General features: G+C 45.3%; 1 protein-coding gene across 1 annotated transcript in view; it reads left to right on the top strand.

Moving 5' to 3' along the window:
- The window catches only part of PYGL (glycogen phosphorylase L), a 99405-nt gene that overhangs the window by 45673 nt on the left and 34477 nt on the right, over positions 1–19255 (top strand). Inside the window, exons 7-10 of the mRNA XM_033951915.1 lie at positions 6831–6913; positions 9672–9815; positions 16767–16859; positions 17846–17992. Coding sequence (XP_033807806.1) covers positions 6831–6913; positions 9672–9815; positions 16767–16859; positions 17846–17992 — 467 coding nt within the window. The remainder of the gene's footprint in view (positions 1–6830; positions 6914–9671; positions 9816–16766; positions 16860–17845; positions 17993–19255) is intronic.

The raw sequence follows: 19255 nt of genomic DNA, 5'->3' as shown, positions 1-19255 counted from the left end.
GCGGCCATACTCCAGACCCAATTACAGGAGCAGCTGCAGCAACAACTCCAACAACTGTTGCCGACACTGCTGTCCTCACACCTTCCGGTGCAGGACCGGTCCGAGCCTCGCACAATTCCATCGGTGTCGACCCCCTCGGTACCGCTTAACACATCCATGCCGGTGCTCTCGGCTGAACCACACCGTTCCCAACCTGCGGTACAGGCCCGTTCTGATGCCGACCCTTCCCGGTACCAGGAACGGCACCGATCTTCCTCTCCCGGTACCGCCTCGGTATGCTCGGGCAAGTCTCTCTCTAAGACCCACCATGCCGAGCCTTCCACACCAATGACCCGCCGTGCACACCCCGACATCAGGGACCCTGACTTATGGGAAGAATCCCCACACGGTACCGAGGAAGACGCTTCCTCGACGGACAAGGAACCCTCAACGATTGACACCGGTTCAAAGCCTGAGCAGTCCTCTTTTACCAAGTTCCTCAGGGAGATGTCGGCTGCTCTTTCCATTCCTTTAGAGTCCGACTCTAAAAAGTCCCAGGCTTTCCTCGATGCCCTGGACTTTGAGCAACCTCCCAAGGAATTCCTTAAGTTACCCGTCCACGACATCCTACGGAAAACTTTTTATAAAAACTGGGAGAACCCCCTCACTGTCCCCGGGGCCCCTCGCAAACTGGATAGCTTGTACCGGGTCATTCCAATCCAGGGTTTGACAAGCCTCAATTGCCCCATGAATCTCTCCTGGTGGAGTCCACCTTAAAGAAAACTCAGGGCTCCAGTGTCTATGCCTCCACCCCTCCTGGCAGAGAAGGCAAAACGATGGATAAATTTGGCAAGCGCCTTTTCCAGAATGCCATGCTGGCCAACAGGGCAAATAATTACACCTTTCACTTCTCATTCTATATGAAGCATCTGGTGCAACAACTCTCCTCCTTACAAAAATACATTCCTGAACGTAAGGTCCCTTTATTCCAACAACAAATTTCCAGTGCTCCAACTTCGGAAATTCATGGTACGCTCCATTTATGACTCATTTGAGCTGACCTCTAGAGCATCTGCCATGGCTGTTGCCATGCGGCGTCTGGCCTGGCTGAGAGTTTCTGACCTCGACATTAACCACCAAGACCGCCTGGCTAACGCACCTTGTCTTGGTGACGAACTCTTCGGGGAATCCCTGGACTCGACCACCCAGAAACTCTCAGCACACGAGACTAGGTGGGACACTCTGGTCAAACCCAAAAAGAAGACTCCGCCTGCTCGCCCCTACAGACAGCAGTCCTCTTGCCAACGAAGGTTCTCAGCCAGACCTCTCAACCCGCCTCAGCAGCAGCCTCGCCGTCACCAGCACCAACCTCAGGCTCGTTCCCAGACTCATCAGCCTGCCAAGCCTCTCCCTCCGTCAAAACCATCTCAACCCTTTTGACTCCTTTCTCCAGGGCATAGCCAGTCTCCCACCATCATTGCCTCTTCCTCAGCCTATTGGAGGATGCCTCCAACTCTTCCTCAGCCGTTGGGAGGTCATCACATCAGACCAATGGGTCCTCAACATCATTCGCCACGGCTACTCTCTCAACTTCCAGACTCTTCCACCAGACAATCCTCCCATAGAGTCTGCTTCTCACTCCTCCCAATCCCTCCTTCTTCTCAATGCCATCGAAGAGGTACCCTCAGACCAAAGGGGTCAGGGATTCTACTCCCGCTACTTCCTGGTTCCCAAGAAGACAGGAGACCTCCGTCCCATCCTCGATCTCCGGGACCTCAACAAGTGTCTGGTCAAGGAAAAATTCAGAATGCTCTCCCTTGTCACGCTTTACCCTCTTTTCTCTCAACACGACTGGCTATGTTCCCTAGACCTCAAGGAGGCCTACACTCGCATCCCAATCAATCCGACTTCACGTTGCTACCTGCGGTTTCAGATACAGCACCATCACTATCAGTACAAAGTGCTACCCTTTGGCCTCGCATCATCACCCAGGGTGTTCACCAAGTGCCTTATTGTGGTGGCGGCCTTCCTCAGGTCTCACGACCTCCAGGTGTTCCCCTACTTGGACGATTGGTTGGTGAAAGCACCTACGTCTCTGCTTGTGCTACAAGCCACTCAACACACCATCTCTTTCCTCCATCTCCTGGGGTTCGAGATCAACTACCCCAGGTTGCACCTACTTCCCACACAGCGACTTCAGTTCATTGGTGCAGTTCTCGACACCACTCTGATGAGGGCGTTTCTCCCCTCCGACCGACAACGGACCCTGCTCCACCTCTGTCGTCAGGTGCTCCTTCATCATTCCATCCTAGCTCGGCAGATGATGGTCCTCCTGGGCCACATGGCCTCGACGGTCCATGTGCTTCCTCTGGCGCGACTCCACCTCAGGACACCTCAATGGACTCTAGCCAACCAATGGTCACAGACCACGGATCCTCTTTCTCATCCCATCTCTGTGATATCGTCTCTTCAGCAATCTCTTCAATGGTGGTTGAACTCCTCCAATCTTTCCAGGGGTCTACTCTTTCATCTACCCCCTCACTCCATGATCATAACCACAGATGCCTCCCCCTATGCATGGGGAGCTCACCTGGGAGATCTTTGCACCCAGGGACTCTGGACCCCCCAGGAGCGTCAACATCACATCAATTTCCTGGAACTCAGGGCCATGTTTTATGCTCTCAAGGCCTTCCAGCACCTTCTCTACCCTCAGGTTCTTCTCCTGTGCACAGACAACCAAGTTGCCATGTACTACATAAACAAGCAAGGCGGCACCGGATCTCCCCTCCTCTGTCAGGAGGCCATCCGCATCTGGACCTGGGCCACGGCCCACAGTCTCTTCCTCAAGGCTGTCTATATCCAGGGCGAACAGAATTCCCTGACCGACAATCTCGGCCGCATCCTTCAACCTCACGAGTGGACTCTGGATCCTCCCACACTCCGCTCCATCTTTGCTCAGTGGGGCACTCCTCAGGTGGACCTCTTTGCAGCTCCTCACAACCATCAGCTACCCCAGTTCTGCTCCAGACTCTTCTCTCCTCATCATCTGGCCCCGGATGCATTCCTTCTCAACTGGACGGATCGGTTCCTCTATGCCTTTCCTCCACTGCCGCTGATGTTGCAGACATTATTCAAACTCCGCAGGGACAAAGCCATCATGATTCTCATTGCCCCTCGGTGGCCTCGCCAACACTGGTTCTCCCTCCTGATCCAGCTCAGCTCCAGGGAGCCCATTCCTCTCCCTGTGTTTCCTACGCTACTTACACAGCAGCATCAGTCTCTACTTCATCCCAATCTGTCCTCGCTCCACCTGACAGCTTGGTTTCTCTCGGGCTGACCTCTCCACACAATCTGTCTCAGCCTGTCCGTCGTATTTTGGATGCCTCCAGGAAACCGGCCACCCTCCAATGTTACCACCAGAAGTGGACCAGGTTCTCCTCTTGGTGTCTCCTACATCACCACGATCCCACCTCTTTGGCGGTGGAAACTGTACTGGACTATTTGCTCTCTCTGTCCGACGCTGGCCTCAAGTCTACCTCAATCAGAGTCCACCTCAGTGCCATCACTGCGTTTCATGAGCCTATCCTCGGAAAACCTCTCACGGCTCACCCACTGGTTTCCCGGTTCATGAGAGGCCTCTTCAATGTCAAACCACCTCTGAAGCCTCCTCCAGTCGTCTGGGACCTGAATGTGGTTTTATCTGCCCTCATGAAACCTCCTTTTGAGCCTCTTGCCACAACTTCGCTCAAATTTCTTACCTGGAAGGTGCTTTTCCTCATTGCCATCACCTCTGCCAGGAGGGTTAGTGAGCTGCATGCACTGGTCGCCGACCCACCTTTCAATGTTTTTCACCATGACAAGGTGGTTCTGCGTACCCATCCTAAATTCCTTCCCAAGGTGGTCTCGGAATTTCACCACAACCAGTCCATTGTGTTGCCTGTCTTTTTCCCTAAGCCCCATTCTCATCCTGGGGAACAGGCGTTGCACACGCTGGACTGTAAGCGTGCCCTTGCATACTACCTTGACCGTACCAGGGCCCACCGCTCGTTCCCTCAGCTCTTTTTGTCCTTCGACCCTAACTGCCTAGGTCGTCCTGTCTCTAAACGGATGCTTTCCAACTGGCTTGCCGCCTGCATTGCGTTCCGGTCTCTCGCTGGAAGGTGCTGTCACGGCCACAGGGTCAGAGCTATGGCTGCTTCTGTGGCTTTCCTCCGTTCCACGCCCATCGAGGAAATCTGCAAGGCTGCCACTTGGTCCTCAGTTCACACGTTCACTACTCACTACTGTCTGGATGCCTTCTCCAGACGGGATGGACACTTCGGCCAATCTGTGTTACACAATTTATTTTCCTAATGGCCAACCATCCCCCCTCCCTCTCTGTTAGCTTGGAGGTCACCCATACGTTAAGAATATGCTGCCTGCTTGTCCTGGGATAAAGCACAGTTACTTACCGTAACAGGTGTTATCCAGGGACAGCAGGCAGATATTCTTACGTCCCACTCTCCTCCCCGGGTTGGCTTCTTAGCTGGCTTATCTTAACTGGGGACCACGCACTCCTCCGTCGGGCGGGAAGGCACTCGCGCATGCGCGGTGCAGCCAACTAGAACTTTCTAGTTAAAAGTCCGTACCGTCGGTGACGTCACCCATACGTTAAGAATATCTGCCTGCTGTCCCTGGATAACACTTGTTACGGTGAGTAACTGTGCTTTTTCAACATTTCGGGTTCAACCTCCTTCCCCAAGGAAAAGGGCCTCTCCAAACCCCCCTGAATAAAACCAACAGCTGTAGCATCTGCTAAAAAAGGGGGGTGGGCGAAGCGCACTGAAACCCCCCCCAAGACAGATTTACATGTCTATTTGTTTAGTTTTCATTTAAAATTTCTTAGAATTCTATTGTTTAACTGTTTCTCTTTCCATTCTATTCATATGCCTTCCTCTACCTTTTCTTTTTTCCTCACTTCTAATGTTTATTTTTCTTTTTACGTTTCTATATTTGATCTAATTCTTAAAATTATTTTCTATTTAATTATTTTCTTTCCATTACATTATTATTTTGGAATGTACGTTTTGTTTTTAACAGTATGGTATTGAGAGTTCAATGTATTCTTGTTAGGATGCTTCATATCTCATTTTTTCCCTCTATCTTTATTTTCCTCTCTATTATTTTGCTAATTTGTGTGTTCTTAGGTACTTTAGTTAGATTGTAAGCCTTCGGGACAGTAAGGGAATTTCAACTTACCTATTCTTTATTTATTTATCTTATTTTTATTGTATCCTTTAATGTATATTTCTCTGTAAACCTATATTACTTATAATTTTAATGCACTCTATTGTCTGTTTTCTGTAAACCGCTTAGAATCCTAACGGAGTTTAGCGGTATATAAGAAATAAATTACATTACATTACATTCCCCAGCTCCAGGGACCATTTAGATGCCAAAAGAGGCAACTGAGAATCCTCTCGTTCCTCCCTCATTGTCCCAAACCTGAAAGATAAAGAGTTGAAGGTCGCGGGAAGATCCAGAAAAATTTGATCAACCTTTAAAAATTGATTGCCCCCGGATGCTTCCGGAGCTTGTAAGAGCCTTTCTTGAACATTTTTTATGTTCTACTGTGAATAAAGATTGTGTGAGAATCCTGATCTTCCATGCATCCTTCTTTCCTGCTCCTTTTGCAGAATTCAGACATCCCTGAAGGTTTCCAACTCTGCAAATATTCAATGCTGGTGCATGGGTAACTAGCCAGCATGCTAAACTATACAAAATCAATCCTAACTGTGCTCAGCTCTCTGGGTACTGCTCTGAATAATGATTGTACCCTGGTAACTTCCAGACTTTGCCAAACACCTGGATATTAGCTATTGTTGCTGGTGCTATCACCCTTGACCTTGTCTAGTAATTCATAAGGCCAGTGTCCTTACTCGAATGGGTAGGATCAATCACTGAACATCCAGGTCTAATTTTAAAGAGATGCTGACCATTATCATCTGAGTATTGGGCCCTGAGGGAATAAGGATTCTTCATTCTTCTGAACATTTAAATCTGGGTGTATAGAAGATGAAGAATTTCTACCAAGAAATATAAAAAATGGTGGCAGCTAAATACCAAATGGTTACCCCACTTTGGCCCTTCATACAACCATTTTGCTGTACAATCCCTTCCTCTCTCTCTCAGATGTTCTGTGCTCATCCCATACTTTCTTGAATTGATTGTTTAGGCCTACCCTCACCCATGGATATGGATGACCGTCCTCTGCATTCTGGTGCTTGTGGAAGGTAGGGGGAGGATGTGTTCACCCCTTGTTCTAGAATATTCCACATGTTGCTGTTTGTGCTGTGATGCTCAGGAGGGACTGTTTGAACTCGCTTTCCTGTAATATATTTCAGCCAGACCCTGCTGAAAACACTTGCATATGTTCTGTACCACATGGCGTGTGAGGAGAGGAAAGCCTTATTTAGGGCATCTCTGTGCCACTTGGGTTACTTGCAGGAAAGAGGGATCATAAGTAGGGACACCTAAAGACAGTTCAGAAGGCTTGTTTGGTCCTTCTAAGGTAAATATGGTAAGGTACCAACAAGATGGCAGGTGCCTTTGCAGAGATAACTCCTGATTGCTGCCCCTCCTAAAACTCAGTAGCTTCTGAAAGTTAAAGCACAGTGTAATGGAGGCTCGTAAAGTATTTTCATTAGGTGAAATCTGCTTTTAATTGGATATAAAGATTATGTTAATGCTTTTAATGCCTGAGATTGAGCTGACCATTGATCTGCTTGGCTATTTCTATTCTATTATGTAATCTAGAAACTCAGACATAGTAATGAGAGGGGTGCTTTTTTTTTTTCTCTCTTTTTTTCCAGTTAATGTTGGTGACTATATTGAGGCTGTGCTGGACAGAAACCTGGCTGAGAACATTTCCCGTGTCCTGTATCCGAACGACAATGTATGTTGTAAGACTTGGGTTACAACGCTTAAACTGTCTAGAAAACTGCCAGCTGTTGATGAGTCTTAGAATAAACCGCAGTGCTCAAGTCGGGTACCAGAAAAAACAGCATGAAGGCCAGTTTTGAGTCAGTAATGAACAGAGTGGGCAGGAATTAAGATGTACAGGGTGGCCTCATTAAGCAGGGGATTTTGCGCCTGTGAGGAAAGGATTTCTTAATAAGCTGAACCTCAAATGGTCAGTCATTTCTTTCTGGGAATACTTTCCTTTAGTAAGTTCCTCTGTCCTTACTGTCTTACAATGTGGGGTTATAAAGTAAAACAGGGCTTAATTTGTGGGGAAACTGTCTGGAACGCAGTTCAACCACTTATTTTAAGACTCCAGAGAAGCGAGAGCATTCTGCTCTAGTCCCTTCCTTCCAAGTAGCCTGAAAGGAAGAAGAAGGTAGGTGATAAGTCTGGAGAAAAGCGGATCCCTTCCCTGTTGTCCTCTTGTTCCTGCTCCTGGCCCACACAAGCCTTTTCCCAATGCCATAGTCCTACTTCCTTTTTATCTGCAAATTAAGCCCTGAAGTAAAGTAAATGTTTAGTGTTGCCTGGTGGCTGGTCACTGTCCCTTCCAGTTTGAAATATGGGTCATGTGTGTAATCCCTGTTGTAATTGTAGTAAGAACTTGATATGTAAAGATTTCTAAAGTGAATGAACATATAATCAGTTTAAACCAGGGGTTTTCAGCCCAGTCCTTGGGACACACCTAGCCAGTCAGGTTTTCAGGAAATCGACAATTAGTATGCATGCATTAGTATCGCTTTCATACTCAGTATGGGTATCCTGAAAACCTGATTGGCTGGGTGTGTCAAAGGGCTGGGCTGAGGACCCCTGGTTTAAAAAGAAGTATAGCATGCTCCGTCTTCTGGTACTCTACTTCCCTATTGGAGGAAGCAGCGCTAGCAGCTAGAGCAGTCTCAGCAAGCATGTGTGCCCCTGTGGTGCTGCTGCTGCATATTTGGTTTCTTAAAAATCCAATTCTTTAAATACAGTTAACCCTTTATTTGGCATCGTTGCTCAGAAGCAACATAGAAACATGATGGTAGATAAAGGCCAAATGGCCCATATAGTCTGCCCATCCGCAGTAACCATTATTTCTTTCTCTCTCCGAGAGATCCCACGAGCCTATCCCAGGCCCTTTTGAATTCAGACATGTGACTTCTATGGCACTTATGGGAGATCTGCATCTCCAAAAGCCTGTCACTTGGCACTGTTGCTCTCGTTCAACATCAAGTTACAAAAGCAGCCGTTACACTGTCTGCCAATTAAAGGGATAATTGGTCTGCCATGAGCTTCTCAGCATTATTGGAAGTTAATTGGGGGGCAAATAAATAATTTTGTTATTTGACACATCAGTGAGGGCCAAGAGCCAGTTATCTTCAAACAATAACAAGCTATTACATTACATTACATTAGAGATTTCTATTCCGCCATTACCTTGCGGTTCAAGGCGGCTTACAAAAGATTTATAAATGGGGGTTACAATGGAGGGAACAATTGTCATTACTAGAGTAGGAAAGAGTAGATCATTTGACATTTCGAGAGTTGTAAGAGTAAGGCAGCTTACAAAAGATTTATAAACGGGGGTTACAATGGAGGGAACAATTGTCATTACTAGAGTAGGAAAGAGTAGATCATTTGACATTTCGAGAGTTGTAAGAGTAAGGCAGCTTACAAAAGATTTATAAACGGGGGTTACAATGGAGGGAACAATTGTCATTACTAGGGTATTAAAGAGTAGATCATTTGTCATTTCTAGAGTTGTTAAGAGTGAGTGAAGTTAGGGCTGTTTCAGGAATTTCTTGACAGGGGTTGCCATACAACAGATCAAGAGAAATTGGGATCGATTGAATTATAGCTTTTGGTGGAACTCCCTATGTCATATATTTAAAATGGAAAGAGTAATTGCCATGCAGCAGGGGAATTTTAGGAAATTTCAGGATATTTGGGAATAACAAAATATTGTAATGAATGAATATCATTTTTTCCCCTTAAATATGCACATCCAAGGTGGGGGGAGAAGGGTGGGAGGGTATTTTGGTTTTCCTATGAGTGCAAATAATGTGGAGAGGGGAGGGTTTTATATATTGTCTTATGTTTGATGAAAGTCATTGTATATGGGGGAGAGAGGGCTATGGGATCTGAATTAAATTTTAATAGGATATTAAGTGATATATTTAAATATAAATTGATATTATATGCTGTTGCACTTATTGTAAGTTTTAAAAATGAATAAAGAATATTTTTAAAAAAACAAAACTCTGTTAAATCAGAGTTCAATTACAGACTCACTGAAGAGGAATAAGTTACAGTAAAATATTTTATAAAGTTAACTTTTGTAAGCCCTTTAAAACTTGTCTCATTTTTTCATTCTAATATTTTTTTGTCACTTAAGGACATACAAGAGGTTCTGAAAGCGCATCTGCCTAGTCCACCATTTTCGGAAAGGCCTCAGAGCAGATTTAGTTTGAGCTGCCTCTTTCCACCCAATATGTTCAGGATTTTGTTTTTGGGCTCATAAAACCATAAGAGTTGCCATACTGGGACAGACCGAAGGTCCATCAAGCCCAGTATCCCATTTTCCAACTGTGGCTGCTCAGTAAGGTTTTTAAATTCACTCTGGAAACAACATAGCTTTAGTTTTTGTACACATGTTGCATGTTTGAATTTGAATGTAAGCGTTCTTGTGCTTCTTGGTTTTTCTCTTGTAGTTCTTTGAAGGGAAGGAGCTGCGCTTGAAGCAGGAATACTTTGTCGTGGCCGCCTCTCTGCAAGACATCATCCGGCGGTTCAAAGCCTCGCGATTTGGTTGTCGAGACACCATCCGCACAGCGTTCGATTCTTTCCCAGAAAAGGTAACTACGGTTGACAGGATCTGGTTTGCTTAGTAGTGATTACTGATCACCCTGACACTGTAGGATGTCCTCCTGCCCTACAGTATAAATGATTTACGTGCATGAGACAATGCAGTTCTGCTAGCTGAGAAATGTAACACCACTGTTCTGTCTTGTATAAGGTGAATAGAGAGAGAGCCCAAACGACTGTTTCGGTACCAAAATCAACCCAAAATCCAGGTTCAAGTTTTGGCCAAAACTGCAAGTGCATTTTTGGCTAAAACAGAACCCTCGCTTCCTTGCAATCACTCTCCCCACCCACTGCTCAAAGGCCTTCCCTAGGCCTACCTTTAAATCTCCTGGTGGTCTAGTGTGTCTTCAGGGCAAGAGCAGTCCTCAGCCACTTTTTCCCCCGCCACTCCCACAATGACTGCCAGGACTGTTGCTCCTGCTTTATGCTGCTTCCAATCCCAAGATGCAGCAGTCTCATGAAGCTGCTGCAGAAAATATTGGAAGCCATTTTGTCTGCAGAACTGGCAGTGATAAGAGTAACTGGGGATTGTTCTATCCCTGAAGACTCACTAGACCAGTGATGGCTAACCTTTTTGAGCCCGAGTGCCCAAACTGCCGCACAAAACCAAAGAATTTCCTCAAAGTGCCAGCACGTCAATTAAACCTTAATAACAAGATTTTAGTATCTAAAAACTCTTTATAAAGTTGCCTGAACTATGTAACATCATTTTTAAAGGTTGGAATCTTTGTATTGTCAGAGAATCAATTTGATTCACAATCCTTTGGTTTTCATTTCAATTTATTGGCAATTTATAATGTTTTAATGATTTCATTCAATTTAATGAATTTAGGAAGAATTTGATTCAGTTACACAATATATTTTAAATGTATTATTCACATAACATGTCAAATGTATCCTGAGTAAAAAAAAGATAAACTTCTTAAAACTGTTAACTGTGTCAAGATTCGGTGTGTATTCCCAAAGAGTCTATACATGTTTTTTTGTAAAATTTACAATCAAATTAGAAAATAGTTAAATCATTACATTTCTAATAATATGATGTAAAGAAAACAAAAGAGCTTTCAATTAAACCAACCGTTTTTATTGGAAATTCCAGATTGGAATACAACAGGGCCATGTAAAGTCCCTTTTTTAAATAACATCTTTAAATAATATTTAAATAACTTAGAAAGTGTCTTAACTGCAAACTGAAAACACTGATTCATGTAAACATATGCATTGGGCATGCTTTGAAAAAAATTAATGTGATTTTTGTTGTTGCATGCATGCTGATAACTTGTCAATCCTTGGCTCATAGTGCGTTAATTTCAGAGCAACACATGCAGCACTCATGTCATCCGTTAATCTGTTTCTAGCATCAGATTTTATATGATTCAAAGCCGAAAACAGCTGCTCACAAGCATAGGATGACCCAAACAAAGTAAGAAGAGCAATCCCAAGTGCTTTCATGGACTTAAAATTGTCTGGCAGAGAATTCCACACTTTTAGGATTTCATTTTCAGAACTGCTAGCAGTGATTTCATTTGTCACCCTTTCACACTCAATACGTTCAAGAGCCGCACGCAGGTCATTGAATTTACTTTTCCAGATAGAGCTTTCTTGAAATTCCAGTAGCTCCATTTCCAAATTTTGAATATCCAACCACTGTAAGCAGGAAAGATCAAGATCTTCAAATGTGGACTTTTCTGGGGAAGTTATAAATGAAAGGGTTGTCTCCATCTTATGGAACTGAGAAAATCTTTTACTAAAATTCTCCTTTGCTTCGGCTACAATGGTGGAATATGCTTTGTGGATTTCCTGGTGTTTTTTATGACTGTCCACAAATGTTGTAGAATTATCCAAATGTATTTTTAGGTTGGGAAAATATTTTAGCTGTCCACTCTCAAGGTCTTTTTCAAAAACATGCAATTTTCTCTCAAAAGCTTTAATGCTTTCTGCTGTTTTTCCCATGCCTTGTAATTTTTTGTTTAGTACATTAAAGTGGTTAGTAAAATCTGTAAAGAACATGAGGTTGGTAAGCCAGGCCATGTTGGTGAGTTGAGGATAGTCTTCCCCCTTTTCGTTCATAAATAGCCTAACTTCTTCCAAGCAGGCCACAAATCTCTCTAACACTCGTCCTCTGCTCAGCCACCGGACATTATTGTACATCAGTAAAGTGTTATATTGTGCCTGAACCTCATCAAGAAGGGCTTGGAATTGTCGAAAATTAAGAGCACGCGCCATGATGAAGTTCACCATTTTTGTTACATCTTTGAGGACATCGTCAAGTTTTTTGCTGCTTTCTTTGGCGCAGAGAGCCTCTTGATGTATTATGCAGTGAAATTGAATCAGTGGATGTTTTGCTTCCTTAGCAAAGAAATGAATGAATCCTGATGTTGTCCCCACCATGCTAGGTGCTCCATCGCTAGTAACTGAAACCACTTTTTCTGGACTTATGTCTAGTGATGAAAAAGCCTCCATCACAGCATTGTGGATATATATCCCTTGTGTTCTTCCAGGCAAAGATAGCAGTTTTACCAGCTCTTCTCTTATGATGTCACCAGTAGCATAACGCAAAATGAGTGCTAGTCTTGCATGGTTAGTAATATCTGTACTTTCATCCAAGCACATGGAGTAGAAGGGTGCTTTTTGTAAGTCGCAAGTAAGCTGTTGACTAACATCAGCAGCCATTCGCAGAACCCTATCTTTTGCAGTATTTCTGCTTAGCGGCATCTCAGAGATGCGCTGCACAATTTTATCCTTGTTTTGGAAATCATGGAAGAGTGAATTACTCCCAGCCAAAATTGCCTTTTTGATAAAATCTCCATCAGAGAGGGGCTTACCATGTTTTGCCATGCACAGTGAAATTTGAAAGCTGGCAACTAAGATGATTAGTTTTTTGAAAGATAGTTGCTAAAACTAAGAGACTGGGAGTGATATTTCTTTAATTTTCCTACAAGGAACACTTTTCTTTGAGCTAAACCAAGTTCAGCAACACTGTTATGGTTGGTCTCAAAGTGACGTTTGACACTTGATGTGCGAGACACAACACTTTCATTACACATAATACACAATGCTTTCCCACTGCGTTCAATCACTCCATATGTCTCTGTTCAGGCCTCTTGGAATGGTCTTCCACTATCTGTTTTTGCTTTTTTTGCTGTACTCATTTTCTTTATTCAAGACTTCAAGTCTACAAAAAGATAAAATTTGTATAATAAAAAAAATCTAATGAAGTGCTGTATACAAATCCTTCCCCATAAAAAAATATGTGATTGGGGAATTTTACTAATTGTAGACATCCGTTTTGGTCAAAAAATATACTGTGCGGGTGAAAACCGGACTTGTGCAACCTGAGTGTATGGGAAAAGGACTTTTATTTTTCATTATTGGAGCCTTTGTTATTTTATTATGATGTTTACAAAAGCACTGTGAAGGGCCACATATACACTTTACTGTTTTTTGCTATATTGAGTTTTCCATAAGGTACAGCGCAGAGGATTAGTGTGTTGGTTGTTCACAGAGAGCCCAGCCCTCCTCTCAGCTTACTGAACTTCTCTGTGCAATCATCATAAGCAGCTTTTTTATTTCCTCGAATTTAGCATGTCCCCCATGGAAGATACAGAGGTTTTTACAGAGGAGCACATTATTAGACACATTAACATCCCCCCATATCCTCACCTCTCTAGCATGGGAGCACTAGGAACTGTTCCTGATTACAGATGTCACATGTGGAGTCATACTACAGCCTCACTGAGTTCCTGTGACAGACTCAGTGTGAAGCTTCTCTTCCTCCCCCCACTTCCCCCTCACACACTGCCTGGCTCATAGGATACTAAGGGGAAGACAGGCAGGCTAAACATCCACTCACAGGACTGCAGCCAGCACAGGAGGATGGGCCGCGGCCCACCGGGACAATGTCCGGTCCTCCCAATGGCCAGTCCGGCCCTGTTGCCAGGTGAGCTGCAAAGCAGACACCGGCACACTCGCCTCCTGCCGTGCCGCATATCTTAATTGCGGACTAGAGAGTTGCGCGGGGACAGAAATCCCACCCATCCCCGCCAAAGTCCCACCCGTCCCCATGAGGAATCCCACCCGTCCCCGTGAGGAATCCCTCCATCCCCCCCGTCCCCGCAAGGAATGTCCTCCGTCCCCACCCGTCCCCCGCGAGGAATGTCCTCCGTCCCCACCCGTCCACGTGAGGAATCCCCTCCGTCCCCGCCTGTTCCTATAAACTTCAGAAATAGTTATTTCATTTAATTATGCTACTGAATTAAAGGCTCTGGTAGAAACCCATTTTCAAATAAGCAAAAAGACTATTAATTTGGAAATATTAATTGGGAAGAATACACACTTTGTAAATGGGTTTCTACCAGAGCCTCTTTTGTTTATAAATTTTTATCAACACAACTAATATACTACTTTATCCTGAAGCAAAAAAAAAGAAAAAAAGAAATAGAATTCTTTTCCTACCTTTGTTGCCTGGTTTCTGCTTTCCTCATGTTCTCATTCAGTTCCTTCCATCCACTGTCTCTCTTCCTTCTGCGTCTTCCATTTGCTCTGTTACTGTGCCTTTCCCTTTCTCCCCCCCTTCCAAATTGGTCTGGCACCCATCTTCTTCCCTCCGCTCCCCCCATAGTCTGGCATCTCTGTCTTCTCCCCTGCCAGCGTCTTCTCCCCACTCTCTCTTCCCCATTTCCTTTCAGCGTCCTTCTCCCCCCTCTGTCTTCCCCATGGCCTTTCAGCGTCCTTCTCCACCCCTTTGTCTTCCCCATGTGCTTTCAGTGTCCTTCTCCCCCCCCCGTCTTCCCCATGTCCTGTCAGCGTCCTTCTCCCCCCCCCGTCTTCCCCATGTCCTGTCAGCGTCCTTCTCCCCCTTCTGTCTTCCACAAATGCTTTCAGTGTCCTTCCCCCCCCCCCACCCCGTCTTCCCCATGGCCTTTCAGCGTCCTTCTCCACCCCTTTGTCTTCCCCAGTGCTTTCAGCGTCCTTCTCCCCCCTCCTCTCCCGCCCCGGGTGCAGCACAGCCGGCCAGGTCCCCTTACTTTTGTGGGGCTTCCCCGACCGACAGACCTACAACAGCCCCGGTCTGACAAACCTCCCTGCCCTTAACCGCGAATCTAAATTTCCTTCTTACAGCTGCTGTAAGAAGGTAATTTAGATTCGCAGTTAAGGGCAGGGAGGTTTGTCGGACCAGGGCTGTTGTCGGTCGGTTGGGTTAGCGCCACAAAAGTAAGGGGACCTGGCCGGCTGTGCTGCACAAGGGGCGGGGCGGACCGCCCCCCCTCCCTTGGTAGCCATTCGAGCCGCGAGGCTACTCCTCCTTACCTACCCTGCCTGCAGCACAGAGCCGAACGGAAGTCTTCCCGACTTCAGCGCTGACGTCGGGAAGACTTCCGTTCGGCTCTGTGCTGCAAGCAGAGCAGGTAAGGAGAAAAGCCGCGCGACTTAGTACATCCAGCTCCGCAGGAACCCCGCGATCCTCGGAGGCGTCCCCACGGGATCCCCGCGACCCTAGGGGGCGTCCCATGCAGCTCTCTATTGCGGACCTTCCCGCGTGCCAGCTGCAAGGCCTTCGCGTGCCACAGCTGGCACGCGTGCCATAGGTTCGCCATCGCTGCACTAGACCATCAGGAAGTTTAAGGGTAGGCCCAAGGAGGACCTTCAGGTGGTGGGAGGGGAGGATGGGGGTCAGGGAGGTGGGCTAACGGCAACAGCGAGAATGATTGCGAAGGGAGATGTGGGCTGCTAAATGATTGCAGGGGGAGGAGCTCAGTTTTGGTTTCAGCCCAAACTGAGCTGCAAATTTTTAGTTTTTCGGTTTCAGTCAAAACCAAGAATCCTAGCTTCGGTCGACCACTAACTGCCGCTGTAAAATATTCTATGTGCTCAAAAAGCAAAAAATTTCATTTCAATGTTACTCAGTGTAAAAGTTGGTTTATGCCAAAACCTTTCAAGAGGAGAGAGAAGGGCATATGGGAACCAAGAGTTCATTCTCCAGGAAAAAAAATATACTTCTGCTAAGTATCTACCTTCCACTCTGCCCCTCCACAAAGTGATGATGGAAAGGAATGGGGTTGTGCATCAGAATTAAGTGGTAAGTGAATCCCGGAGGATTTTTAAAAACCTTTTGGCATCTGATTTCAGTAACCTTGTGCACTGAATTGTACACTTTTTCCTCAAATTGCTGAGGTTTATTCAGTAACTGTTACTTTGTAAATTCTACAATCCTGCTTTCACTTCCAAGAATTTGAGGAGTCACCTTGAAACTGAAAATATGTTTACCCAACATATTTAGGATTTTGCTTTTGGGCTCATAAGAACTTAACAGTTGCCATGCTGGGATAGATGAGACCATTAAGCCCAGTATCCTGTTTTCCAACTGTGGCCAATCCAGGTCACAAGCACCTGGCAAGATCCCAAAAGAACAACAACAATTAAGCTGCCTATCCTAGAAACAATTGGTGGATTTTCTCAAATACATTTTAATAATGACTTATGGACTCTTCTTTTAGGAAATTATCCAAACCTTTTTACAACCCTGCTAAGCTAACTGCTTTCACCACATTCTCTGGCAGTGAATTCCAGAGTTTAATTACAAGTTGAGTGCAGAAATATTTTCTCCAATTTGTTTTAAACCTACTATTCAGTTGCTTCATTGCATGCCCCCTTGTCCTAGTATTTTTGGAAAGAGTAAACAAGCAATTCACATCTACCCATTCCACCCCACTCGGTGTTTTATATCTATCACCTCTATCATATCTGACCTGAGCCATCTCTTTTCCAAGCTAAAGACTTCTAGGCGCTTTAGCCTTTCCTCATAGAAGTCGTCCCATCCCTTTTATCATTTTCGTCACCCTTCTCTTAATAGGTACCTGATGGTTCTATGTGCTTCAGGCTAGTCCAGTGCTGTGAATGTGGGATGAAATAACCAAGCTCTTCTGTGCATCACTTCACAGGTAGCAATCCAGCTTAACGATACACACCCTGCCCTTGGTATTCCTGAGCTGATGAGAATTTTTGTGGATATTGAGAAGCTTCCCTGGGAAAAGGTTTGTAGATGAGCATCACCTCATGCTCCAGGCCTTGATGTAGGCCTAGATAACTGCCTCTAACTGATGTAAATGTAAAGTGTGGTATGAAAAAATTGTTAACTTAAACCAGTTCTAGTCTTAATTTCTGAATCCAGACAAATGGCATATTAATCCCAACCAAATAGTTCTCCTGATGTCTGTCTAATATTGTGCTGGGGGGAGGGACATTAAATAATACATTTCTGTAGATACCAAAAGAGCCACTGTGTAAGTAATTTAAAGGAGACACTCAGAAACAGAGCCATCATATATCACTCTGGGTCTTAATAGCATGTGATAAAACAAAAGTGCCACTCTAATGATGGCTAATCATTATTTGCTTAGTTTCAATCATCACAGGGCCTCCCTAAAGTACATATATCAAAATGAGCTGATAAGGCAAGGTTCTCAGCCATTTAGTGAGTATATTATCTCCATATAGAGAATCAGCGTGATCCATCACTTTTAATTGTTGGAAGTCAGTCCATTGAGGTTAACCAAACTAAGGAGGTCTTTTACTAAGGTGCGCTAGCCGATTTAGCGCACGCTAAATGCTAACGCGCCCATTATATTCTATGGACACGTTAGCATTTAGCGCGTGCTAAATCGGCTAGTGCACCCTAGTAAAAGACCCCCTTAAATAGTTCAGCCTTTAAAAAGAATTATCTTAGTGCAAGTCATACCCTTAGATGCAGCAAGATACCCTATCTTTTTTTTTATTTTTTTTTTTAATAATCTTCCTCAGAAAATGGCATAACACTGGTCCTCCAGTCCATCAAAATTCTTGTGATTATCATTAGCAGATTTGAGGGTTCTTTCCTGATGACATTTTTCCATGTTAATACAATATACGATGGCTAAATTCCAGTCACCCGCATCATCGCCTGCTTCGGCCTGTTGTGGTGATATTATCTGCTGGATCTCCTTTTCTGTCTTCTAATGTGGTCTGTGGTCCCTCTTTGTAGGCCTGGGAGATTACCAAGGAGACCTTTGCCTACACCAACCACACGGTGCTGCCTGAGGCCCTAGAGCGCTGGCCTGTGGACCTGTTGGAGAAACTGCTTCCCAGACATTTACAGATCATATACGAAATAAATCAGCGACATCTGAATGTGCGTATTTCTTGCGTATTGCCTTTTTATTTTAAAATGAGCTTACTGTTGCATATTTCCCACTGTTTGTGCTTTCTACAGCTCTGCGTATACCTGATAGCCCTAATCGGAAACAAATTAGGCGGTCCCTGCTCTTTGGCACTTAGTCTTGTCACGTAGTAGTATAATAAAGGGGGGGTGTCTTGGGGGGGGCAGCGGCACCCATCCTCCTTTCTGCCCCCCCCCCACTACCGGGTGCACCCCTTTCCCTTCCCCCATACCTCTTTAACGTTCCCAGTGCAAGTAACAACCCCGGCTGCCCGTGCCAGCGTCGGCTCGTTCTCAGATGTCACTGCCAGGACCCGTACCTAGGAAGTGATGTTGGAGGAAGAGCCCATGCTGATGCGAGCAGCAGGTTGAAGGTGGCTGCTGGCGCTAGAGAATGACACGGGGACCAATGTTTCCCTGTCCCCGCATGAACTAATTTTCCCGTCCCGACAAGTTATTTTCCTGCCCTTGCCCCATTCCTGCCTGCTCTGTCCTCATCTGTACAAGCCTCAAAACACTTCAAAAATCATAAGTGTTTGAGGCTTGTGCGGTTAAGGCAGAGCTTACATGATTGGGGCAGAGACAGTGACAAAATTCACAGAGACGGGAGGGGGAAATTGAGTTCCTGTGGAGATGGGGAACTTCTCTAGCTCCAGGAATGTTAAACAGGTACGGGGGAAGGGGCGTGCAGCAGAAGGGGGCGGGGAAGGAACAGATTGGAGGGGGAGGAGAAGTGGGCAGGGGAGGTACTAGTGACCTAGATTGGCTACCATGAGAACGGGCTACTTAACTTGATGGACCTTTTGGTCTGACCCAGTAAGGCTATCTTGATCATTTACTCCCTTCTTGGGCTTGAACACTGGCTTCTGGTCTCTGTTTACATAACTTTCAAACTTCTCACCTTGGCTTACAAATCACGGCTCCCTTCTGCTCCTGCTTATCTCAGACTCCTCATCCTCCTACACACCTGTCCATTTCCTTTGCTCTGCTGATCAGTCTTTTGCTGCCATCGCCATCAGAGCTCCCGTCATGTCCCCCTGCTTTCTATTACTTTGCTACCAAATTACGGAACGAGCTCCCACTCTGAATCGGGAACCAACCCCCTTTTTCTGTCTTTAAGAAACTACTCAAATCTCATCTTCTCTCTTTCAGTACGGCTGTTAACTAATTTCCCTGCTTCTCTTGTCTGTTTCCCATCTCATGTTACTCCCGTCTTATCTTAATGTTGTAAACTAC

The sequence above is a fragment of the Geotrypetes seraphini genome, chromosome 7, assembly GCF_902459505.1.
Source record: "Geotrypetes seraphini chromosome 7, aGeoSer1.1, whole genome shotgun sequence".
NCBI lineage: Eukaryota > Metazoa > Chordata > Amphibia > Gymnophiona > Dermophiidae > Geotrypetes > Geotrypetes seraphini.
The sequence above is the reverse complement of the archived record's forward strand: the minus strand, read 5'-3'. Positions and strand labels throughout refer to the sequence as shown.